General features: G+C 41.4%; 4 protein-coding genes across 4 annotated transcripts; 2 read left to right on the top strand and 2 right to left on the bottom strand.

Annotated features, from left to right (window-relative positions):
* Positions 1 to 8: 8 nt before the first annotated feature.
* On the top strand, positions 9 to 5,223 carry LOC142969740 (putative solute carrier family 22 member 31; the record flags this gene model as incomplete). The annotated part of the gene is made up of 6 exons (XM_076109739.1): positions 9 to 43; positions 540 to 685; positions 1,927 to 2,035; positions 2,187 to 2,401; positions 2,557 to 2,668; positions 3,050 to 5,223. Coding segments are annotated over 6 exons (1,050 nt in total), but the record flags the coding sequence as incomplete, so codon positions are not given.
* Positions 5,224 to 5,534: 311 nt separating this feature from the next.
* LOC142969997 (dipeptidase 1-like) lies at positions 5,535 to 10,500 on the bottom strand. Its single transcript, XM_076110140.1, has 10 exons — positions 10,373 to 10,500; positions 9,996 to 10,122; positions 9,349 to 9,481; positions 9,103 to 9,253; positions 8,198 to 8,267; positions 7,620 to 7,796; positions 7,167 to 7,251; positions 6,958 to 7,033; positions 6,730 to 6,865; positions 5,535 to 5,714 (listed from the first exon to the last, which is right to left on the bottom strand). The coding sequence occupies exons 1-10, from the start codon at positions 10,498 to 10,500 to the stop codon at positions 5,535 to 5,537; spliced, it is 1,263 nt and encodes a 420-aa protein (XP_075966255.1).
* A 4,407-nt stretch (positions 10,501 to 14,907) lies between these two features.
* LOC142969741 (haptoglobin-like) lies at positions 14,908 to 16,848 on the bottom strand. Its single transcript, XM_076109740.1, has 2 exons — positions 16,714 to 16,848; positions 14,908 to 15,465 (listed from the first exon to the last, which is right to left on the bottom strand). Exons 1-2 carry the CDS (start codon positions 16,846 to 16,848, stop codon positions 14,908 to 14,910), a joined length of 693 nt encoding a protein of 230 aa, XP_075965855.1.
* Positions 16,849 to 17,480: 632 nt separating this feature from the next.
* LOC142969742 (putative solute carrier family 22 member 31) lies at positions 17,481 to 25,043 on the top strand. The gene is made up of 9 exons (XM_076109741.1): positions 17,481 to 17,502; positions 17,594 to 17,735; positions 18,421 to 18,575; positions 21,433 to 21,601; positions 22,101 to 22,246; positions 23,488 to 23,596; positions 23,748 to 23,962; positions 24,118 to 24,229; positions 24,611 to 25,043. Exons 1-9 carry the CDS (start codon positions 17,481 to 17,483, stop codon positions 25,041 to 25,043), a joined length of 1,503 nt encoding a protein of 500 aa, XP_075965856.1.
* Positions 25,044 to 25,613: the final 570 nt, after the last annotated feature.

Here is a 25,613-nt window from a genome sequence, read left to right on the forward strand (position 1 = left end):
CCGCGGCCACTGTGCCTCTGCTCCTGCTGCTCTCCTACTGGTGGTGAGTCCGGTTTCACTATTTGGGATGCGGAGGTGGACACACCATGTGTGTATTCAGGGAAGTTTATTATTCTACACTGGTGCTCAGTGTACCAGTCTCACAATTGAGTTTTGGCCTGTCTGCAGTTTGGAATTCACAATTAACCACGTCTTTAAATATATACGATCCTACTTGGAACATTCTGTTGACCACCACTCAGAGTTAGTTTAGGTATTTATTCAGGAAGTCAGGAAGTTGCTTTTACAGAAGAGACCTGAGAACAAACATCATAACAAGACAGTTCAGTCACTCAAAGCAGAGTCGACTAAGGATGTTAAATATCTCAGCAACTTGGATAGCATGGTATGCTGATGCCTTTGTACGTGTCAGTGATGTCAAACAATGTTGCAATGACAACTTCTTCTTTGTTGCCAAAAACGGTACCAGGGGAAAAAAAATGTTGAACTGTTTGTGTCAATGTTGTATGTCTGTACGATAACAGAGTTGTTTTCCTCAGCTGTGCGTCAGTGTTTCCTGAGTCTCCTCGCTGGCTGCTGGCCACAGCTCAGATCCACCAGGTGAAGAGGAGCCTCCAGGAATTCTCCACCAGGAATGGTGTTTGTCTGCTCGATGAAATCTACCCTGGTGAAACCCTGCTGTCAGGTACACGCACGCGCACGCGCATGCGCGCATGTGAATGAACACACACACAAACTGGTCTGAAAGTTTTTCTTTCATGAGAAAAGTTTAAAACAAGTCATGTAATAAACCATTAAAATATTGGGAAAACATGTATCATTGTCTTGATATAACATTACCTAGAGCATGAATGAAATGTCTCTTTTCATTCATGTCTCTGCACAGGAAACGTACTAAACATTTCCTGTACTACCCGAGTACAGGAAATGTTTAGTCTGTTTTAGTCACAAAAGACTCATAACGACTCAAAGCAATACCTGTTTTTCTTTCCTCATAATGTCTAAACTCCGTCCATCTTGTTCTTCACACTCTCTTTAGGCAGAATAAATCTTGCCAACCTAAATATTGTTGATATCCTTGCTGTCATCAGAGTTCTTTTTCGTAGGTATTCCCACACGAATGCAAATTAAGGCTGAAAATAACAATTATTTTCTACAACCAATTATTTTATATTTATGTATTTCTTCGGCTGTTATGTTTTGTCCAACAGTCCAGAACCCAAAGTCATCCAGCTGACAATGACATAAAACACAAAGGCAGAACATCCTCACAACAGAACGGCTAGAACCAATATTTTTAAGGCATTTGTGCTAGAAAAATGACATAAACGATGAATCAAAATCAAGTTAGCCCAACATTGTTTGCTCCAGGCTGTACCGGGTATAACCTCTAAACTTGACTGATCATGGTTTACCACATGACATGTTTAGTACTTCATCAAATCCATCTGTTGTGGAGATTATAAGTGTTTGCTTATCTGATTGACTTGGATGCAGACGTAATATACTAATATAGTAATATATAAATTACATTATTGCATAAACGTTCTGCTGAATGCATGTTTCTTTCAAGTGTAAGAGCGAGGAATCGGTCCTCATGAAGTCTGTATTGTACAGTGATGCAAGATGTTGAATAGGATAAAAGAGGATAAGTGGGGACTGTTTGGACTGACGACAATGTAAACCGCAGCTTGACTGGTTGGCGGAGGCTTACAACTGTGAGGTGGTGGTTCTAGTTTAATCCATATGTTGATTCAATGTCATTTAGCATAGAACAATTGCAGCCACTAGTAAAATGTAAAACAAATGGATTTTTACCACTCCTTTAATCCTTTAATCCTTTAAACCGTCCTGAATTACACCCAGGCTCCATGTGGATATGTTTAATTATTCTCAGGTTTTTTTCGCCTCTTCTTCGGCTTCTAGAGATAGATTCAGCATACGGAGAAGACTGTCGGCCAGCCTACTTTTCCGTTCTGGAGCTGCGTCGGACTCGTGTTATCTGGAAGAACTGCCTCATCCTGAGCTTCACGCTGTGAGTTTGTATGCTCAGTGTGAAAAAGTAAAGTTCACCCGACTTGTCCATGAGATGCAGGCCTTCCATTTCATGATAAAAGTGACATGCGTGTGTGTGTTGAATGTTGGGCTTCATAGTGAATGTTCTCTTCCTCTTATCTCTCCTTCAGCTTCATTGGAACAGGGATCCAGTACTGTTTCACCAGAAACCTGCACGGTTATTCCTCCAACTTCTACTTTGTCTACTTCCTCCGAGTGATAACCGGAGCTCTGGCCTGCATCTTCATCTGCTTGTCTGTCGATCACTTTGGTCGGCGTGGTATGCTGCTGCTCTCTGCCATCATCACTGGGCTGTCGTCGCTGCTGCTGCTGGCCCTCACTCAGTGTAAATGACATCCTCATCTCTTGTTTGCATTAACTTCATTTTACTTTAAATAACATCTGGATACCAGGCCAGAAAATGTTGATTATCTCAGCTGTAAATTGTGCTACAGTCATAATTGTTGCACATGAGTCTGTTGTCTTTTTTTTATGTGTCAGATCTGCACGGAGGCCTGGTGCTGGTGCTCTCCGTCGTGGGTCTGCTGTTCTCTCAAGCTCTCGCCATGCTCAGTGCGTTCTTTGCCTGTGAGGTGATGCCGACCGTGGTTCGGTAAGCGTCTGTGTGACAAAAGTGATGAGGCTGTTGATATATTTTTCTGACAGTCAACAAATCCCATGAAAAGACCAAAATGAACGATGAATTAATCCCACTGAGAAGTATGGCCTGTGTTGCTGAAGCCTGATAGAGCTTATTTTGAATGTGTATTAGTCGCGTTCAAATGCGCAATTACTTCTGTTTGAGTATCATGTGCTAAAAACTACAGTGCCCAGAACAGTTGTAGGAACACTAAGGCTTGGGTTTAAGTCCTACAGACGGGGTATGAAAGTTGGCAAGTATAGAGATACAGAAAAATGTCAACACAAGATATAAAGTAATGTCTGATTATTCCGCCTTGGTGATTTCTGTTCTCCTCTTCCCTCTCTCTGCCAGAGGTGGTTGCCTTGGCCTGGTGCTGGCAGCCGGTTGTGTTGGCATGGCCGCCTCCTCCTTGATGGAGCTCCAGAATAACAGTGGCTACTTTCTCCACCATGTTGTCTTCGCCTCCTTCGCCGTCCTCTCTGTTCTCTGCATAATGCTCCTGCCTGAAAGCAAACGCAAGCCGCTCCCAGACTCCCTGAAGGAAGGCGAGAGTCAACGCCGGCCTTCTCTCTTCCTGTCCCGGCCTGACAGGGACAACCTGCCGTTACTCTGCGCCCGCCCACCTTTATCAGAGTACAACCCCGATAACTATTCCCGTTTGGTCTCTGCTACCAGGAGGATGTTGACGAAAGACAATTTGCCTTATAGGATGGCTGTACCAACTCGTTCCCCTCTGCTGTCACGCAGTGAAACACAGGGACACGAGAACGAGGTCATATCTTAACTCTGCTGACGGAGCCTCCTCATCCTCATCCTCCTCCTCCTCTGTACAGACTTGGATTATCCGTCCTCCTTCATACCTCTACAGACAGTTTACCATCGGCCTTCATTTAATTATTTTCTAAGTCATTGGTAACTCAACTGAAGAACTGACCTGGGCTCAGATGGAGTGCGCTTCAGAGCGATGCCTCCAAGTTTGTCAATTTTCAGTCTCCTCTTGTTGCATTTTACACTTGAAGCCCATTGCTGTGCTGTTATTTTCTCCCTTCATTATGCGCTGAAAAGCAGTGGCCTTCTTTAAGCTAAAGAGTTTTGTCGTCCAAACCTCAGGTGAGGGTTGAACTGTAACATTGCATGTTATGCGTGTTCTTATGTGGTGAATTCCCTTAAATATGCTCTCACTCTTTGGCCAATGCAGTGGAGGTCACGCTGCTGGTCTGTGTCGGGGCATTCACACTGAATAGTCAGACACGAGTTTCACCAGAGAAGCTCGCTCAATCGTGCGGATGCTGGAGATCATGTGAGCTGCAGTCCTTTGTCCACTTATTAGCTGCTCATGCACTTTCCATTGAGTCTGTCCGTCTGATTCACCAGCAGTGAGTCAGTGCTGAGAGGATCCCGAGGACACACTAAACTAGTCCACACTGTCTTTGTGGAGTCTTGTTATACTTGTGAAGCACACAAGAGGGCGCTTAATGATGCACTGGTCATTGAATATGACGACTGAGTCAAAGGAAACTATTTCGCTGAGAAGAATTTGGAAAATAACACCAGATATCAGGCAGTGAATTCTGTTTATTCTGTAGACCACTGTGTTACAAGCTGATTTAAAGGTGCTATTTTTGCATTACGTGTCTGTTGAAACACTTAAAGTAGCCAATACATTGGCAATGTACTAACCACTGTAACTGGCAGACACAATGTAATCCCCTCTCTTGTCTTGTAATGATTAAGTTGTGTCATTTTGTAATATATAGAAAAGAGTATTAAGAAAAGTGTGGTTGAAAAGCTTTAAAATTCAGCAGTAAAATTCAGCAGTACCAACTTTAACTGAAGGGCATTAGATATTTTCACAATAACGGCCTAATACAACCGTAGGTGTTTTTTCTGTATTTGATGTATCGTGTTTGTGACGACATTCTGCCTGTTAATGCCATAGCATCTTGTGAAGAGAAACTAGTTCTTTCTAGAGTAGTTTGTTACTGAGGGGATGATGAAAATGTCACGGTTGCCTTAAATAATAGGAGAAAAACACACCACTGGTTCGGCCTATAGAAGATTTGGTGTAATAGTTCGCTAAATGTGCTAAAGATGCTTTTGTATCGACTGAAACTCGTCCAGTTGGTCAGAGAAAATCATGTATTGTTCTTTTCATATCCTCTTAATTCTCAATGTCCTTAACAAGTGAAAAACCTTAGTGACGAAGAACTGTTGCCTTGTTTGTATCCTAACCTTCAGGTCAGATGTTCCTACCAGCCTAAAGCGTAAATTACATTCAAAACATGCAAATCACCAAAACTTTGGGTTGAGATGTTTTGTCTCCTTAGTTGTTACCCTCTCGGACCACTAGATGGCGCTATGCACTGTACTACCTCATGTGGAAATGTCAGTCTACAGATGTTGAGGAATAATAGTGTGTGTGTGTGTGTGTGTATTCAGATTACACTGGTGTATCATTGTCATCACACACCAACATTTGCCCACAGCAGTCTCTATCTGACAGTGTTATGGTGAGATAAAACAGATGGAGGAGATCAATAAACTGAACTTGGTCCCACATGATAATCACCGTGTTGCTGTCTTTGTTTTCCTGATGACTGTAAAACTGTTGGGCCAGTTTTTTGGTCAATTGTAGTAAAGCTAACCTGCAGAAAACCTTTAAAATCAGATAAAAACAAGCTGTTTATAAAAACATTTAAACAGTAAAGTGAAACTATTTAGTGATTCTGAGAACAGAGAGCATCTGTGGAAGTCATCCCGACATTTAAATCAGACTTTATTTGTACTCGCAGACAAATTCTTCACGTACATGCCATCAGCTGTCGTGATGAGCAGCTTATGAAACTGTTGATGTGATAAAAGCCTGGAGAGCCAGTGTGAGCACAAGGGCCAGTGTGCTGAGTGAGTGGACGGCTCCAGCATTGCGGTAACCATAGCTCGTCCTGCACGAGTTCTGCACCTCATCATATGGAATAGGAACGTCATCCGGACTCTTGCCTTGGAGACCGTCACGGACCTGACACACACAAAGATTGGACCGTCAGGCAGTAGACAGAGACAGGTGTGTGTACGTTGACTCACAGGGTCCACCTGCTACCAAAGCACCGAGTCCTTCCTGATAAAAAGAGCCAATTCTGTTTACTTTTATGATTCCAATCTGTAATTCAGCTGCAGGGTTCTGAACAGAAATCCAAACCTTTTATTTGTATGCACCTACGTATAATTGTTTTACTGCTTTTGACTGATCAGCTTTTCACTGTTGTGGCCACCAGGTACAGAAAGTACAAGATGCATATAATGGATTGTTAAAAGTGAGAGTTGTGCTATGTGCTATTTCCAGGATAAGTTAGGCATGTCAATCATCATACATGTTCAGTTTTTATGAGGAAAAAAAGCTTTGCACAATTAGAAAATAATCGGTAGTCATAATGCATGAAAATGGCCTCTGTGAGTGTTAAACTATCATATTGGATAATTATCATTATTGATGCATTAATGTGTGCGAGGCATTTTAATGTAGTAGTTGGTCGAGGTGGAGCTAAATTTAACAATTGTATATAGTGTAGTATATTCTACAGTAGTCCCTCGTATTATATAAAATCAAATGTTTTACATGTAAAATCATGTCTGTCAAGTAATACATTTACTGCGGTAAAGATTTACAATATTTCTCTCTGATATGCGATCGGGTAAAAGTAGAAAGTAACATAAAATGAAAAAACTCAAGTAGAGTACTTGAGTAAATTCCACCACTGGCTGCTAGTGGTTCCTGTTTCCACTGAAATAACTATCCCTGGATTACTTTTGACACGGGAAAGAAATTCCTGAATATCATGATTACTAAGATCTTGAAGAGTAAAAGTGTACTCCGGGGTGTGGCAGTACACCATGCACATCATTATTGACCAAAAGCATACGTTAAAAGTAATCAAATCCAAATGTTCTAGTTTGTAACTGTCTATTTATAAATTTGTAGGCTCCAAGCCTAAATCCAGATAATGCGCGTGTGTGTGTGTGTACGTAAGTCTCACCTTCTCAGCCTTGCTTAGGACTCTGAGCAGGTTGTTTCCCAGAGCAGCTTTGATCTCCTCATCAGTCCATCCTCTCCTCAGCAGTTCAGCCACCACTTTGGGCACCTTGGACACGTCCTCCAGACCCTCTGGTAGTCTGAGAGGATGACATGCAGAGAAATACAGTTTCACAGTTGAGTGTTTGTTGTCTTTTAGGTTTCAGTGAAAGTTTGAATGCTTTGAACTCACCTTGTAACCCCGTCGTAATCGCCACCAAAACCAACGACGCCCGCCCCGGCCACTTTCTTTATATGGTCAAAGTGATCTATGATGAGAGCAGTAAACATGAAGGTAAATGGGATGGACACACAGGGGGGGGGGGGGGTTATAGAAAGAATGATAAATGTTAATATTCAACCAGGTTTACAGCAGCTATCATGATCATAACAGTCGTTTACCAGCAACATGCGAGATGTTGGCAGTCTTGCTGCAGGTCACATAGTCATTGTAGAAGTTCACCATGACGATTCCTTCCGTCTCATTCTGGAGAGACAGACAGGATGTTACATGACTGGAGGGTATTGACCTCCCTTTTCTCTCATCTATCAAAGTGCATGTCTCTTGGTCATAACCGAGTTGCTTCTTATCTGTTTTTGTTATATTACAGTGCTGCACAATAACCGCCTTCTTGTTTCCTGGTTCATGGCCTTTAACCAGGAAACCTACTTTATGCATGTGTCAGTTAAACTGGACACAAGGTGCCAATTTTCAATGTCAGTGGTGGAAAGTAGCTGAGTCACATTAATATGCAGTATATCGTTGTAAATTAAACCAACTGTTCCCAACCGTTTTGGCTTGTGACCCCTTACAAAAGAAGTGTGTAGTTGGGGCCCCTTGCTCGTAGCACTCACCACTCTAATGAGAACATTATCTGGGACGTTCCTCTTGTGTGGACAGATGCTGTAGGCGGAGGAGTGGCTGAAGATGACCGGAGCTTCAGACATGTCCAGCACCTGGTTCATCACTGCTTCAGTCACATGAGCCAGGTCGATCAGCATCCCCAGACGGTTCATTTCCACTATTAGTTGCTGTTGTAAGCAAGAACAATGATTATTTCGATTAAAATATATTCATGCTACCAAAAATATAAAACTTGCGAAAATCCTTATTTCTTTTGTTTCTAATGTCACTAGTTCACCCGTTCATGAAATAACAGAAAGTATTGTTTAAGAGATGTGTTCAGCATCAAAAAGTCATATGAAATCTGATTTACTTTCTTATAGTAATATTTTATGGAAGATGTTTGGTTGTCAAAACACAGTTGTGCTAGAACAAGGCATCATTGTAATTGTGTGTGCTGACATTTTATTTTACACATACTTGAAGTAAAGTTTGGTCGTGCTTGTAATACACTCAAGCTGGAAGACACTAATGTGTAACTTATTACACTTTTAAAGATTAATTTGCCCAACCCTGCTTGTTCACTGACCTTGCCAAATGGGGACAGGCCACTATGTTGAGATGGCTCTGATCCAGTGTCAACAAGCCAGTTATCCGCCCTGATGAGAAAAAAACAGTTACTTACATACTTAAGTACTTTGGTGTCAGGGAGAATTCGTTTTTTCCACTTCCTTATGTATAATTCATCAGGTTTTCTTCTACAGTTACACCACATTTAGCCACCTAAAGTGATGAGGGAACCTGATACTGCTGCTTGAGAGCTCAACAGGCCTGCAGGAATCCCCCAAAACTCCCGACAGCACAATCTAAACGGACCATGACGTCTGATGGAAACACGCCACACATACACGACCGAGGCTAACTAATAGCTAAAAGGGCAACAGTTCATCAATTGTTGCGACTGAATAACAGTATTAAAACTACTGTGTTTCATATGTAAGGCAGCTCTTCACCTTCTGCATTCGTTTATGTTGTTGTTTAAGTGTGACATTGACCTGTTTATGTGCATAGGGTAGTGGTGGAATGTAACTAAGTAAATGTATCTGAGGTACTCGTACTTGGGTATTGTGATTTCATGATAGTTTGTACTTTTGACTCCACGACATCTAATTGACACTTATTGTAACTTTTATGTAAAAATGATTTAGTCATACAGGCTAATTTTCCTCTACAGTGCCTGGCAGGTTACACATTAAGACTACATACAACACATATGAAGAGCCAGAATATGATGCATTATTATAGATTAATCTAACCAAAAAGAAAAATGGGGCTGAAATGATGAATCGTTTAGTCGATAACAGTTTTATTTTTCAGTGGCAAAACAAGTCTTGGTTTCAACTTCTCACAAGTGAGGATTTGCTGCTTTCATTGACTTAAGTGTGATTTCTTTTGTTTGATGGGGTAAATCTGCTGTGTGCGGCTGGCTCTTACCAGGGTGTGTTGCATGAATGAGTGATTGTGAGGTAGCGGACCCCCAGCTGGTACATGGTGCGCAGTGTGCCCAGACTGCTGTCCAGGGAGTGACCCCCCTCCACCCCGATCAGACTGGCTGTCTTGTTCATGTTGAAGGCGTCCATGATGTCTGTGCAGTGCAGACATGAGAGATGAGATGAGATGAGATGGGTGATTACGAGAGGTGGCAAATGTCTCTGAAATTACTAGTACGCCGCGTCTCACCTTTGCTACTGGTGGCAAACATGAAGGTTTCAGGGTATTTTTGACACATCCTGTGAACCACATCTATCTGCTCCAGTGTTTGTCTGACAGCATCTTTGTACTGAGAGTCACAGGGAACATAGGCCGACCAGAACTGAAAGAGGAACAAAATATTATGCATGAATTATCAGCACCGCTGTGTATCCAGGGAGGGTTTACAAAGCTGCGTTCCTTATTTGAACCGCATCCCTTTTTATTGCTTTATTGATGATTGATTGGATATGCTTTGTTTACAGAATATAACCTGGAGTGTGAGACACAGTATTTCTTTTACAAGAGCTTACCTGGAAAACACTGAGCCAAGGGACACACAGGGTTTAAATACACAGGGAAGGTGCAGGTGATTAGACACAGCAGGTTTCAAATAAGGGTGGGGCAGACAACCACGAGAGGAACAGAGAGGGGCAGAAAGTGAAGTGAAGCAGACTGAGGAGGTGCAGGTGGTTGAACGCAGCAGTGTCTAATTAGGGGAAGGGCCGACCCTCACAGGGGTAAGACAGACAAAGGCAGGAAATAAAGTGCAAGACACATGGAACATCTCAATAAAACAGAATACATCACTAAATCAAAACATAAATCGTGACAAGTACATTATGTTCTGTACATACCTGCGCTCCCAGCCGTCCCTCCTTGATTTTAGGGATGTTGGTGTGTGTCGTTTCCAGAGTGTTAAGATCCACTTTGTTGAGCTCGTTGTTGAATTGCATACGGAGCTGCCATGGCAGGTCGTTATGGCTGAAAGACCAGAAAGTTAAAAGGTCACACCCTCACAGATCCTTTTCTCAAAACTCTCGTCATCAACAGTGATTTAACAGCAGGGACGAAAACTTTGCCCAGATTAGCACTAGAAATTGCTTCCAGAAGTGGGCTTTTACCAAAGTACATAATTGTTTACTGCTGCTGTTGTTGCTCATATAGCAAACGGTACATCATTAGAACCAAAATGCAAAGCGCACTTTACTCTACAAAAGACATTTCCACTTACCCGTCAATGAGCGGGGTCTCAGACATCAGCTGCAGAGCTCTGGTCATGAACGGATCCTCAGCTGAGGTGGAGGTACAAGAACTGATCCATAGTGCTAAATATGCTGCTGAGATAACCTTGGAAAGCATTTCTCAAACTCTGACAGACTGTTAAACTCACTGCTCTTCTTTTTCTTTGTGTGCCTAAACTTTCTTCTTTGTTAGCTCATTCGCAAGGTCTTGACCTTTCTTTAACGTCTGAGTAATCCTGATGCTACTAACTGCTCTTAAGCCCTAGCCCTATTTTTAGCCCTCTGCTCGGAAATTGTATACACATACCCATAGAGAGTCCAAGCTCTAACTACAAGGTCTATTTTAATAATTGTTATGCTAGAATACTGGTAACACTTGTGAGATGTGTTAAATTGTGGAAATATTGTGTATATGTTACTGGTTAATAACTGATACACTTATGGCACAGCTGAAATTGACAAAAATTCCAGGTTCGCTTGAAAAAAAGCACTTTTATTGAACTTTTTTTTTTTTAATAATGCCTAACTTGGCCTAAAACCACACAAAAGTCATAGAACAACACGTGTTACATGTCCCCACAACATATTTTACTTCGATTGAGTGAAGCAGGCCAGCATACATGGTCATAAAAATCATAATTTTGATTTTCGGAACCAATTGTTGCATTGCTGTATACTCATTTTATATACTATATAACTACATATTAACTATATATTCACTTGCTTTATCACTACGAGTGTTCAATACATCATAATAAAGCAGTTTGCAATAATTTTCAGCCATGTTCAGTTATTTCCAGATGTCATATGTGTCATTCATGAAAAAAACCTGCTCTGACTCAGTGTGTATGTGTGATTTGTAAGGCCTGTGATTGGCCGATTTAGGTATATGACACGTCGTTGGGTCCGGAATAGTCCATTGAAAGCCGTCAGGGGTGTTATTTGGAATGCTGAGGGACAATAGTCAGTAAAAATCTTGAAAAGGTGGGCTCGACCCCCATGCGAAAAATAGGATGGTCCAGGCGAAGAATGCGGGCCATTTTTGCATGCCAGGTCACAGCACGTTCATTTCAATGCAGGCAGACAGAGCAGGAAACGGACTATAGCGCTGCAGCAACTTTCAATGGATTAACTGTTTTTTTCTGGACGAAAATCGCCAAAAGGTATGTAGATTTTCAATTGTATTTCTCGAGAGCAGTGTGTGGTTTCTTGGGGTTTGTCCTGTGACCTTTGAATGCTTTGTCGGAGGTCTATTTGGACACGCTGGGTCGACGCCGTATCTAGCCCTCATGCGATTTCATGTCTCCTTCGGCCATTTTCGCTACCGGCTTTGTGATGAAAGATGAATTTCTGCTGCATAGTTGGCGGATTTTTTGCAGAAAAATCCTGATATTGTGATAAATCTTCTAGTGTATTGAGTTAGTTTGTGTATACTGTGTATAATTGCGTAAAAAGACCGGCATGATGATTTTGCTCGGACTTTTTTTTTTTTTTTCGGTATTTTACATGTCTGGGCCATTTTTCATATTATTTGATGAAAAGTCCATTCGGAACCTCGGTACCGGTACTGGAAGCCCAAATGGTCTCCGCTCGGGCTTAAAAGGTTCTTGGGCCCTAGCCCTATTTTTAGGCCTCTTCGCGAAAATTGCATAGCCATACGCAAAAGAGTCCTGAGCTCTAACTACAAGGTCTATTTTAATAATTTTGATGCTAGAATACTGGTAACACTTGTGAGATGTGTTTAATTGTGTAAATATTGTGTATATGTTACTGGTTAATAACTGATATACTTATGGCACAGCTCAAATTGAAAAATTTCTAGGTTTGCCTGAAAAAAAGCACAAATTTTTTTTAAATAATGCAGCTGCAAATCTAAAATCACACCACAGTCATAGAACAACACGTGTTACATGTCCCCACAACATATTTTACTTCGATTGAGTGAAGAAAGGCCAGCATAAATGGTCATAAAAATCAAAATTATGATTTTATGATTTTGCTGTATACTCATTTCATATACTATATAACTACATATTAACTATATATTCACTTTTCTTATCACTAAGAGTGTTCAATAATCCTAATAAATCAGTTTGACACCATTTTGAATAATTTTGAGCAGTTATGATGTGTCATATCTGTCATTCATAACAATAAATGGCTCATAATGTGTGTCATGTGACCCTGGTAAGGCCGATTTACTCGTGTGAGACATTTTTAGATGCGGGATAGTCCAACGGGAGCCATGCAGGGGTGTTTGATCGTATCCGGGTCTGTTTACTGGCTAAAAATCGCAAAATGCTGGGCGAACCCCCCTCTCTACATGGATTGCTCCACCCCACAGAATCGTCTGCCATTTTGTCATTCATTCCGCCAGCGCATTGATCTCACTCACAGGCATGCAGCACAACATGGAGGAAAGAGCTGCGCCGAAATCCGCTGGAATAAATCCGTTTTTCGTCGCCAAAACCGTCAAAACGTAAGTTTTTTTTTTACCCAATTTTTTTTCTCGTGACCTGTGGCTGATGTTGGCATGCATACCCATAACTTTTGAACGGTTTGAAAGAGAATAATTTGGACGCCGCTGTGCGTTTCCGGGTCGAATCGTGCCCCTCCTGCATGTGTTCAGCCGCCATGTGCGATCATGCTCCGTGATGAGAGAGCCATAGAGTGAGCATAGATCGTCGATTTTTGGCCAAAATTGTGGCAAATCTTCTAGATATCGTCCAGATATGATATTAGTACATGTATAATTGTGTTTGCAGTGTTTACAATGGCTGTTATGATGATGTTGCTCGGACTTTTCCCGTTAATTCGATATTTAAAATGTCTGGAGCAATAATCATATTTCTTTATGAAAAATGCTTTCTACGACACGCTGAATGCTACACACTCTAAAACAGCCCCCCGTGGGATCAGCTCGGGTCCAACGGGTTAAACGCAGATGTTCTTGTTGTTTCCAAGGTACACAGACAACCTTGAACTGCTTGTACTCGTTATTTCTTTTTTCTTTTCCATTACAGCTGTAACAGCCTTTGCCTCTGTGATAAAAAACAAAAACACGAGAAATGTCATGGTGCTTCAGCAGTACAGTAGTTCCATTTTGGAGCCGATAAAAAAAGCTACATCCACACTGATATTGACGTCCTACTTGTGAACTTGTGAATTACATTTAAGTATCGACTGCTTCCAGACCTCTGAACTGCTGCCGGCATCTCTGACTTTGCAGTCTGACACGCCGGATCTAGACTGTGGGTATAAGTCTGCCATTGGCCTCCTATTTCATTCTCCTCCAATTCCGCTATCTGCACTATATATTTTGCAAGGCCGCTATCGCTGCATCCTCTGCCTAGCGCTGCCCAACACGATTGTGATTGGTTTAAAGAAATACAAACAAGGCAGAGCATTTTTCCCCCCTATAGCAGAATGATAACGTGTGGAGTCAGACCATTCTTTAGTGCTGACACGGCGCTGTGGAGTTACACATTTTGTGAATCAACTCAAAAGGGTGAGGTGTTGCTCTTACAAACTTCTGCTTTGTTTTTTTGTTTAAGAAACAACTGAGCCAACCAGTCTTTATGGGCGGCACTAAGAGTGAATAATTGGGATATCTAACAATAGTTAGGGTCAGCAGGTTAATCACTGTGCACAGAGTAACACTGTGTACATCACAATATTTAAAACAGCAGTCCCACTACTGCTGTTGGGGGGAAAAAACCCCATCTGTGAGCAACACTTGAAAACATCAGATTCTGAGTTGTGTCATTCATTTCTATTCCATCGTCAACCTTTGCTTTCACGCTGATGACTGCACATGATGAAATGTTGTCTCAACCTTTGACGCCCTCAAGTTCTTTTCGAAAGTTAACCTTCTAACAGTTAAACATGTAATGTGGGCACAGCGGTCGACTACTAAATCAAAGAGGCCTCCAAAATTAAGTTTATGGAAAGATCACGGTCATGTCGGTAGATCTCCTGTGTTAAAGTCCAACATTTTGTTGACCCATCCATCCCCAGAACCAAACATCTCAAGTGTTTGCATCTGTTCTAAACAATCACACACCAGCCATCATAGAGAGGCGAGGCGCAGTAATCGTGTAAATGTGGGGATAACAGCGCACACTTTGTCTTTCTTGTTGGGCTTTCATAGAGTTACTCCACTCGAGTCATTTGTACAAATGAAAAGTGACAGTTATAGTAGTGGAAATAATGGAAAAGGGAGCTGGATTAATAACAATGTCACACTACTTCCTCCTTTATAATTACTATTGCTGCTATAATGTAAACATGTCGTTTTTGGTCATTTGCTGATACTGGTCAATACTGATATGATGCCGTTGTTCTTCGGAGGGCAATTTGTGTGTATTATGGCAAACAAGACGAATTTCAAATACTGGATTTTTTAATATTTTTTCCTCTCTGATCAAAACATTAAAGTGACAGAACACAGCATTTAATAAAATTCACTGATTCTCGGACATTACAATGATTTCTCTACAGACTCTAAAGAACAGAGGCTGAGGCTCTATGGCTGCCATGAGTACATCTTAGACATTGCATCAGAGCGCAGAGCAGGTGATTTCTCTGTATCTCCTCTGATGACACTGTGGATCCAGGGCAAATACGAGGAAATCTTCATATAGACTCCGTACTTGTAGCGCTTGCAGGACTTGTCAAAGGAAAGGATCCCCGCAGCGTAGATGTCCCCAATTTCAGCATCTTTGACAGCCAGAGCGCTTCCCGCGTCGCCAAAACAAACATTTTCCTCATACATGTTGGGTCCGGTGCAGAACATGTTGTCGTCTACAGATGGTGTGAGCTCGCTACCTTCATATTCTGCCTTACAGCCAGAGTGACTGACCAGGGGAAGTACAAGGTGTTTGAGTGAAGTAGCAAGGGTGAAGAAGATCCCCCAGCCGGTGATGATCCCTGACCCCCTCACGGTGTCTGCCAGGTCCTGGCCTCTCTCTGGCAGGGGGATGGGGGTCACTTTATCGCTCATAACCAAAGGCTCCTTCAGCTGGATCAGAGCCAAGTCATTGTCCCAATCAGATTGGTTCTGGAAGCCTGGATGGAGAACAACCTGCCGGAGGGAAGGTAGAATACCAGAGATGATTGCATGTTTGGTCTTTACTCTTTTCATTGTCCTTCAACGGAAATGCAGTAGCACAGCAAATAACAAATGTCCCATCTTATTATATAACATGAAATAGGTGTGTAAATAGATTTATTTTTTCAACTCCGTTAAACATATTCCATATCTTGTCACTGTCCGGATTTATTATTTTTCCATCCACACTTTACATTTTTTAAATTAAATCATGAAAAGATCAAAAGCAACAATGATTTAGTTTGTCATACTGTTCCAAATAGCCCGGCCTATCTGTGGCACTCTGTTCCAAGCCCACCTGTTCGTACTGAAGACACATATCTTTAAAACCAGTCAAGAATAAGGCAGAGCGGGGTAAATGGTGTATTTGACTGGGACTATTTGTAGCCGGGGAGTAATACACATCCGGTGCACTAGTGAGTATTGCTGACATCAGGACGGTGTAAAGCAACTATTCCCAAGCCACTAGGGGACCTCAGAGCACCATCTAGTTGGCCGCAGGGGTACTGCCAAATGGTAAGATTAAATTTAAAAGAATAATTGAGGTATTTTTATATCTAAATGTGCTCAAGAATTTAAAAAAAACGTCATTAAAATGCATAATAATTTCAATAATTCAGCTGTGTTTGAATATCATCACGCCAATCCCAACATATTGTCAGGTAGAGACAAACCTGTCATGCCACGGATAGCTAGCTAACGTTCCCAGGCAGTGAAACAAAATGGTGCTCGGATTTTGATATGAAAAAGTGTTGTGGGAGACAACACTGCGCCAGTAAACGCAACAAAGCATGTGGTGAGAAATTATGACCCAGAATACATACAATTTTAATTCATAACGGCACGCTAAATATTTGTGTTGGACATTACAGATGACAAAGGGCATACCACATTTTACTGCTCAGCTTATTTCTCATTTATTTGGGAAGCTGATCCTCTGAATTTTTTCAGACATCCATTTTTCTTTCCAATTGTTATAATGTTGCAGCCATAAAGATATAATACGTTATTAAAAATAGAACTAATGAAAGACAAAAAAAATGAAATCTACTTGTCAATAGATTTTTACATATTTCCTGCAATGCAGGACTGCATTATAGGGATCTATGGAAATCCGGCACTAATGACGAACAACATGCATTTGAATTGCGGCTGCTGTGGCTTGAACACGGTCGCATAGGTAAAGGTTTGTATTTCAGATCAAATGTCTTTCTCGCTCACCTTTACTACAGCAACCTCTCTGGAGGCATTAGCTTCTGCCCGCCCAGTGATTCCCAAGTACACATTAGGAAGGACAGGATCTTGACCCTGCGTGTTGTTCATGTGCCTTTTTAAGTCTTTGAATACGCAAATCATATTTTGGAGAGAAATTGAGCTAACTACATATTAATCATTTATAACAAAGTTTATTTGGGAAGTGCTTTACATACACTGGTAATCACATGTGCCCTACTGTAACTACTACTAAACCTACTGTTTCTTTTTGTGAACAAATAACACAAAAAGACATGAAACATTGAATTCATCGTTCTAGCAAGTCTTCCCTTGATGTGCATCACTTCTCAATGCAACAGGCCGCCATTGTAGTTACAAAAAGCTATTTTAAACACGTTATTGAGTTACACAAAGTGGCATGTTCCTTCATTGCAATGAACCTGGGTGCTTCGGTTTATTTTAGATCTCACGTGCACCATCCTGCTGCTGCAAATACTCACCAGAGCATCAGTGTATTAATCCACAGCGGAAAATATTCCCCAACAAATGCACTGTTCACTTCTGTTTGAGTAACGTTTGCTTATTACTCAGCCTTTTATAAGAATTAAACTACACATATTGTGTCCTGTTGTTAAAGATGTAAGTCATCAGTGGGCACCAGCTCTATCACTTCATGAAATGTAAACAGAACATACCAGAATAATCTTTTAACCTTTTTAATAAGAGAAAAGAAAGCGCACACCTTCTCACCAGTTGGTACAATATGCTAAATGATGCCTGCTAACCGCATGGAACGTTTTTACTTAAAGCTTCAAGTCTCTCTTTAAATGGCAGTGCTCTTTATTTTCTTGTTTTTTGTTAATGTTGAGTTGTGTTTTGGTCTGAGAATGTGTCGATGTACTTTGTCTTTGTGTTCCTTTGCAGTGGGACCTGGTTTGCAGTGACTTCTGGAAAATCCCTTTGCAGCACATCTGCTTCATGACTGGGTGGATTTTGGGATACATCCTTCTTGGTACATTGTGCGACTGGTAAGTAATAATCACATTTATATGGAACCTAAAGGGGTTCAATATTACTTTATGCCACATAATATAATACGTTTTTTCATGGCTTTTTCACTACTAAGAACTTTGTGACATGGTCTACTTTGACTTTTTTATGACACACTATACTGTGTATTTTTATTTAACATACTTATACTATAACAACTATATTATGACATTTTATGACGGATCATACCATTATGTTCTTAGACATGCTACACCGTGACTTCTTTCATCATGCTATATTAATGTGTTTTACTTTATATTCTATATCTTTTCAATCACTTTTTTACACGTTATACTATGACTTTTTTGAAAACGTACAGTGACTTATCAACTCGCTATACTGTTTTTTAATGACTTCTTTGATCATGCTATAGTTAGACTTTTTAATGACTTTTTTTAGACCTACTATAAAAATACTCTTTAATGATGATTTCCAAGCTAACATTAAGAAATAAAAAGGACATTTCTGTGCCATTTTGAAATAAAAATAAATATTGATCATATTTAAATATCTTTCTTAATTTATGCATACAACTTTTATTTTATCACTAATTACATACTCACTTATTTGGAATTGAACACTTTGAAGCTCCCTTATTTCACTTGTGTGTGTGTGTTTTGCACCTGATAAATAAAGTGATGTGACACTAATGTGTGTGTTCAGGCTGGGTCGGCGGAGATGTTTCCTCCTCTCCATCAGTCTGTCCAGTCTGTTGGGAGTGGCTGTATGTTTATCCAACCGTGTGGTGGTGTTTCTGCTGCTGCGTCTCTCTCAGGGCGCCATGCTCGCTGGGGTGTTCCTATCCTCCTATATAGCCAGTGAGTATCCTCCACGCACATCTACATGTTGGTAATCAACTTCTCCAGGGGGTTGGGGGAAATATCAGCTTCCTCAGACACAGCCACTCACTTCTTTGTTCACTTTTGGATTCCCGGGCTTCGTTCTGAGTCGTTTGCTGGCACTGTGTTTATCCAAATGTCGTGTTTTTGTTGAATCACGTTTCACTCTTGTGATGTTTTACTGTTACAGTTCGTTTTAGTGCTTTACTCAATGAAAAAATCTTAAAAACATTAAGATTCAACTGAATAAAAAGGCCCAACGCAGCTGGCTAACTGGTGAACTAGTTAAGAAAAGTCCCATTGTGCCCTTCCATAAGCCAATTAGAAATCCTTCCATCTTGGTGTTACCATCTAACTTTATTTCAGGAAACAAAAACAACTGAGATTAGACTTTCATTTCCGACGTCTGAAAGTCAAGAACAAGAACTAAAGGAAATAAGACGGTTTAATGTTAATTTAATGTATATGATGCAATTATTTAGCAGACAGGTAATGAATAGTTTAACTGTCTGGTGTTTCCAGGTGACAGGAGATGGAAGACTATAACAGCATCTCACTGTTCTCTCACCATAGAGATTCATATTTAACTCTTACCTTTTGTAATACTTCTTGTTTATTTGTCCACCAACGATTAATGAGGTTTAGCTGCAAAGTAAAGGTTTATATATTATTATTTTTTTCAACATGAAATTTGGTGGCTGCATGGCCTCAGCATGTCTGGCTAAACCACATGTAATCTTAAACAGTATATTATGTAAAGAGAGGCTGTAGATGAATGTAAACGTATAATCTCCTAATTTCTTTATGACCTGTAAAACGAAAGCTAAACAGACGTCTTTTGTCTGTTTAGCTTTCGTCTTTGAGTCTCTGATAACATAAAGAATAGTTGAATTACTTTCATCAGATCATATCAGTCAAGACAAATGGTAGTTTAATATATCCAACTTTTGTTATTGTGTTAACTTAAAAACAAGGCCTAGTCATGGTGGTGGAAAAGCAGATGTTTTCTCCTCTTGAGGTTCCACTGGAAGGCCTTTGATAATTCATATTATTTCTCTCTTCTGCTGCACGGTTCCTAACTGCTCTGCAGTTATAATTTAAACTAAAATAATTCAGACTGGCTCCAGAACTTTTAATCCATGCCCATGTCTCTGATTTGTTCAGCACTTAACAAAAATGACTATTGCGTCTGATTACCGGACTACGTAACTACGGCCTCTAAGGAGACTTTTTATTGCTTTGAATATGATTTGAATCCCTGGGCACATTGCAGCAGAATTAAATCATTTTCACGATCATACAAATTGTTGAACTACTGTCCGTGAATTCAGTGCACAAAGGAAACAAAGGAGCTACTAACGGCTGCAAAAAACTAGAATTTTACAATTAAAACAAATTGTGGATTGTGATAAAAGAACTTTGTGAACACCCAAGAAAACAACAATAACTATTAAGTCTGAGGAAAACCTTTTTTATGTGAAGTTTAAATACTTAAGATTACAGTCCTGGTTGATTTGGTGACAGCCGCGGTAACAGCCAGTGTGGTTTAAAACTACAGGGATCACTCCTTGAGCAGCTACATCAGAAGTACAACAGAGGAGCAACTGGTGTGTCTGTTTACAGAGCAGCCAAACAAACTCTCACTGGTTTAATGCGTCAGTCAATAATCATGGCAAACAGGATCTGATTTTGGTGAGCACAGCACAAGTAGTGTCTGGAACTGTCTAAAACAAGAGTGAAGCAACATCTAAATGTAATTACATTAACGTTTGTAGAACCTGTGCACATTCCTGCGTGGGAGGTGGTGGTACTAGGTAGTGGCCTCATCTGAAGCGCACACACACACACACACACACACACACACACACACACACACACATTCTTCTGCGAGGTCAGGGCTAGATTGAGTCCAGATTTTGTTTTTGTAGTTTATGCTGATGTTGGGATGGGCGGGATGAGGGCCTGAGAGAAATGTTTCTCAGCGATGTGCTGCCAGTGCTGCTCCTCCACAGGGAGGAGCAAACGATAGCGGGACAGAACCAAAGGCAAGGAAGTGAGCAGGAAGTGAACTCCTCATTTTCCTTTTCTCTCGCCTCACAGGGAGGAATCAGAGGTCTGGGGAGGGAGGAGGTTAAAGTTCACCAGAGACTCAGAAACAAGTTTGCGTCATTACTCGAAGTTAAAGAGTACTTTATCTCCTACTAGCTCTATCTAGCTTGTTGTTCTAGCGTTGTTTTCCTTCAGGTGGTATTCAGAATTTAGCTTTGCTATGAACTAGCAAACACGGTGCAAAGAGTTTGTGGCAAACAGAAAGTTAGATTCCATGTTTAGTTTTATTTAGTTTATTAAGATCCCCATTAGCTGCTGTAACAACAGGAGCTACTCTTCCTTGGGTCCACATTATGTATGTACAATACTTCAATGACAGTATTGTAGTATCTAGTAAAACTGATAGCTCTACATCATTTCAAATAAATAAAGTGAGATAGCTTTTTAGGATCTTCAGGAGAAGAAAACAAAAGACAGGAACTTGTTTAGCTACTCCATTCCTTGACAGAATAAATACAATCAAACATTTTATTCAAACATGTTTTACTACTTTCCGTGGTAAGGAGTTCCATGCCACGACAACGTACTGTTCTCTGTATTGAACCGGTTTTACATAAAGTAGCTTTATGTGAGAAGAGGTTTGTGTCCCGACAGGAAACTAACTGCTTTTGGTCAGATGTATTTGTTTAGCTTCAGCTGTGTTTTGATGTTATCTGTCTTTTCTCTCTCTCTCTCTCTCTCTCTCTCTCTCTCTCTCTCTCTCTCTCTTCTCCCATCGCTCACTCAGGGTTGGAGCTTTGTGATCCTCCCCATCGTCTCATGGTTGCCATGATCAGCGGCTTCTTTGCCATTTTCGCAGAGCTGCTGTTGCCGGGCCTCGCCGTTCTGTGCCGCGACTGGCCCGTTCTCCAGGCCGCGGCCACTGTGCCTCTGCTCCTGCTGCTCTCCTACTGGTGGTGAGTCCGGTTTCACTATTTGGGATGCGGAGGTGGACACACCATGTGTGTATTCAGGGAAGTTTATTATTCTACACTGGTGCTCAGTGTACCAGTCTCACAATTGAGTTTTGGCCTGTCTGCAGTTTGGAATTCACAATTAACCACGTCTTTAAATATATACGATCCTACTTGGAACATTCTGTTGACCACCACTCAGAGTTAGTTTAGGTATTTATTCAGGAAGTCAGGAAGTTGCTTTTACAGAAGAGACCTGAGAACAAACATCATAACAAGACAGTTCAGTCACTCAAAGCAGAGTCGACTAAGGATGTTAAATATCTCAGCAACTTGGATAGCAACATGGTATGCTGATGCCTTTGTACGTGTCAGTGATGTCAAACAATGTTGCAATGACAACTTCTTCTTTGTTGCCAAAAACGGTACCAGGGGAAAAAAAATGTTGAACTGTTTGTGTCAATGTTGTACGTCTGTACGATAACAGAGTTGTTTTCCTCAGCTGTGCGTCAGTGTTTCCTGAGTCTCCTCGCTGGCTGCTGGCCACAGCTCAGATCCACCAGGTGAAGAGGAGCCTCCAGGAATTCTCCACCAGGAATGGTGTTTGTCTGCTCGATGAAATCTACCCTGGTGAAACCCTGCTGTCAGGTACACGCACGCGCACGCGCATGCGCGCATGTGAATGAACACACACACAAACTGGTCTGAAAGTTTTTCTTTCATGAGAAAAGTTTAAAACAAGTCATGTAATAAACCATTAAAATATTGGGAAAACATGTATCATTGTCTTGATATAACATTACCTAGAGCATGAATGAAATGTCTCTTTTCATTCATGTCTCTGCACAGGAAACGTACTAAACATTTCCTGTACTACCCGAGTACAGGAAATGTTTAGTCTGTTTTAGTCACAAAAGACTCATAACGACTCAAAGCAATACCTGTTTTTCTTTCCTCATAATGTCTAAACTCCGTCCATCTTGTTCTTCACACTCTCTTTAGGCAGAATAAATCTTGCCAACCTAAATATTGTTGATATCCTTGCTGTCATCAGAGTTCTTTTTCGTAGGTATTCCCACACGAATGCAAATTAAGGCTGAAAATAACAATTATTTTCTACAACCAATTATTTTATATTTATGTATTTCTTCGGCTGTTATGTTTTGTCCAACAGTCCAGAACCCAAAGTCATCCAGCTGACAATGACATAAAACACAAAGGCAGAACATCCTCACAACAGAACGGCTAGAACCAATATTTTTAAGGCATTTGTGCTAGAAAAATGACATAAACGATGAATCAAAATCAAGTTAGCCCAACATTGTTTGCTCCAGGCTGTACCGGGTATAACCTCTAAACTTGACTGATCATGGTTTACCACATGACATGTTTAGTACTTCATCAAATCCATCTGTTGTGGAGATTATAAGTGTTTGCTTATCTGATTGACTTGGATGCAGACGTAATATACTAATATAGTAATATATAAATTACATTATTGCATAAACGTTCTGCTGAATGCATGTTTCTTTCAAGTGTAAGAGCGAGGAATCGGTCCTCATGAAGTCTGTATTGTACAGTGATGCAAGATGTTGAATAGGATAAAAGAGGATAAGTGGGGACTGTTTGGACTGACGACAATGTAAACCGCAGCTTGACTGGTTGGCGGAGGCTTACAACTGTGAGGTGGTGGTTCTAGTTTAATCCATATGTTGATTCAATGTCATTTAGCATAGAACAATTGCAGCCACTAGTAAAATGTAAAACAAATGGATTTTTACCACTCCTTTAATCCTTTAATCCTTTAAACCGTCCTGAATTACAACCAGGCTCCATGTGGATATGTTTAATTATTCTCAGGTTTTTTTCGCCTCTTCTTCGGCTTCTAGAGATAGATTCAGCATACGGAGAAGACTGTCGGCCAGCCTACTTTTCCGTTCTGGAGCTGCGTCGGACTCGTGTTATCTGGAAGAACTGCCTCATCCTGAGCTTCACGCTGTGAGTTTGTATGCTCAGTGTGAAAAAGTAAAGTTCACCCGACTTGTCCATGAGATGCAGGCCTTCCATTTCATGATAAAAGTGACATGCGTGTGTGTGTTGAATGTTGGGCTTCATAGTGAATGTTCTCTTCCTCTTATCTCTCCTTCAGCTTCATTGGAACAGGGATCCAGTACTGTTTCACCAGAAACCTGCACGGTTATTCCTCCAACTTCTACTTTGTCTACTTCCTCCGAGTGATAACCGGAGCTCTGGCCTGCATCTTCATCTGCTTGTCTGTCGATCACTTTGGTCGGCGTGGTATGCTGCTGCTCTCTGCCATCATCACTGGGCTGTCGTCGCTGCTGCTGCTGGCCCTCACTCAGTGTAAATGACATCCTCATCTCTTGTTTGCATTAACTTCATTTTACTTTAAATAACATCTGGATACCAGGCCAGAAAATGTTGATTATCTCAGCTGTAAATTGTGCTACAGTCATAATTGTTGCACATGAGTCTGTTGTCTTTTTTTTATGCGTCAGATCTGCACGGAGGCCTGGTGCTGGTGCTCTCCGTCGTGGGTCTGCTGTTCTCTCAAGCTCTCGCCATGCTCAGTGCGTTCTTTGCCTGTGAGGTGATGCCGACCGTGGTTCGGTAAGCGTCTGTGTGACAAAAGTGATGAGGCTGTTGATATATTTTTCTGACAGTCAACAAATCCCATGAAAAGACCAAAATGAACGATGAATTAATCCCACTGAGAAGTATGGCCTGTGTTGCTGAAGCCTGATAGAGCTTATTTTGAATGTGTATTAGTCGCGTTCAAATGCGCAATTACTTCTGTTTGAGTATCATGTGCTAAAAACTACAGTGCCCAGAACAGTTGTAGGAACACTAAGGCTTGGGTTTAAGTCCTACAGACGGGGTATGAAAGTTGGCAAGTATAGAGATACAGAAAAATGTCAACACAAGATATAAAGTAATGTCTGATTATTCCGCCTTGGTGATTTCTGTTCTCCTCTTCCCTCTCTCTGCCAGAGGTGGTTGCCTTGGCCTGGTGCTGGCAGCCGGTTGTGTTGGCATGGCCGCCTCCTCCTTGATGGAGCTCCAGAATAACAGTGGCTACTTTCTCCACCATGTTGTCTTCGCCTCCTTCGCCGTCCTCTCTGTTCTCTGCATAATGCTCCTGCCTGAAAGCAAACGCAAGCCGCTCCCAGACTCCCTGAAGGAAGGCGAGAGTCAACGCCGGCCTTCTCTCTTCCTGTCCCGGCCTGACAGGGACAACCTGCCGTTACTCTGCGCCCGCCCACCTTTATCAGAGTACAACCCCGATAACTATTCCCGTTTGGTCTCTGCTACCAGGAGGATGTTGACGAAAGACAATTTGCCTTATAGGATGGCTGTACCAACTCGTTCCCCTCTGCTGTCACGCAGTGAAACACAGGGACAAGAGAACGAGGTCATATCTTAACTCTGCTGACGGAGCCTCCTCCTCATCCTCCTCCTCCTCCTCTGTACAGACTTGGATTATCCGTCCTCCTTCATACCTCTACAGACAGTTTACCATCGGCCTTCATTTAATTATTTTCTAAGTCATTGGTAACTCAACTGAAGAACTGACCTGGGCTCAGATGGAGTGCGCTTCAGAGCGATGCCTCCAAGTTTGTCAATTTTCAGTCTCCTCTTGTTGCATTTTACACTTGAAGCCCATTGCTGTGCTGTTATTTTCTCCCTTCATTATGCGCTGAAAAGCAGTGGCCTTCTTTAAGCTAAAGAGTTTTGTCGTCCAAACCTCAGGTGAGGGTTGAACTGTAACATTGCATGTTATGCGTGTTCTTATGTGGTGAATTCCCTTAAATATGCTCTCACTCTTTGGCCAATGCAGTGGAGGTCACGCTGCTGGTCTGTGTCGGGGCATTCACACTGAATAGTCAGACACGAGTTTCACCAGAGAAGCTCGCTCAATCGTGCGGATGCTGGAGATCATGTGAGCTGCAGTCCTTTGTCCACTTATTAGCTGCTCATGCACTTTCCATTGAGT

Source organism: Anarhichas minor, unplaced genomic scaffold, assembly GCF_050575085.1.
Source record: "Anarhichas minor isolate MPS153535 unplaced genomic scaffold, ASM5057508v1 ptg000042l, whole genome shotgun sequence".
Lineage (NCBI taxonomy): Eukaryota > Metazoa > Chordata > Actinopteri > Perciformes > Anarhichadidae > Anarhichas > Anarhichas minor.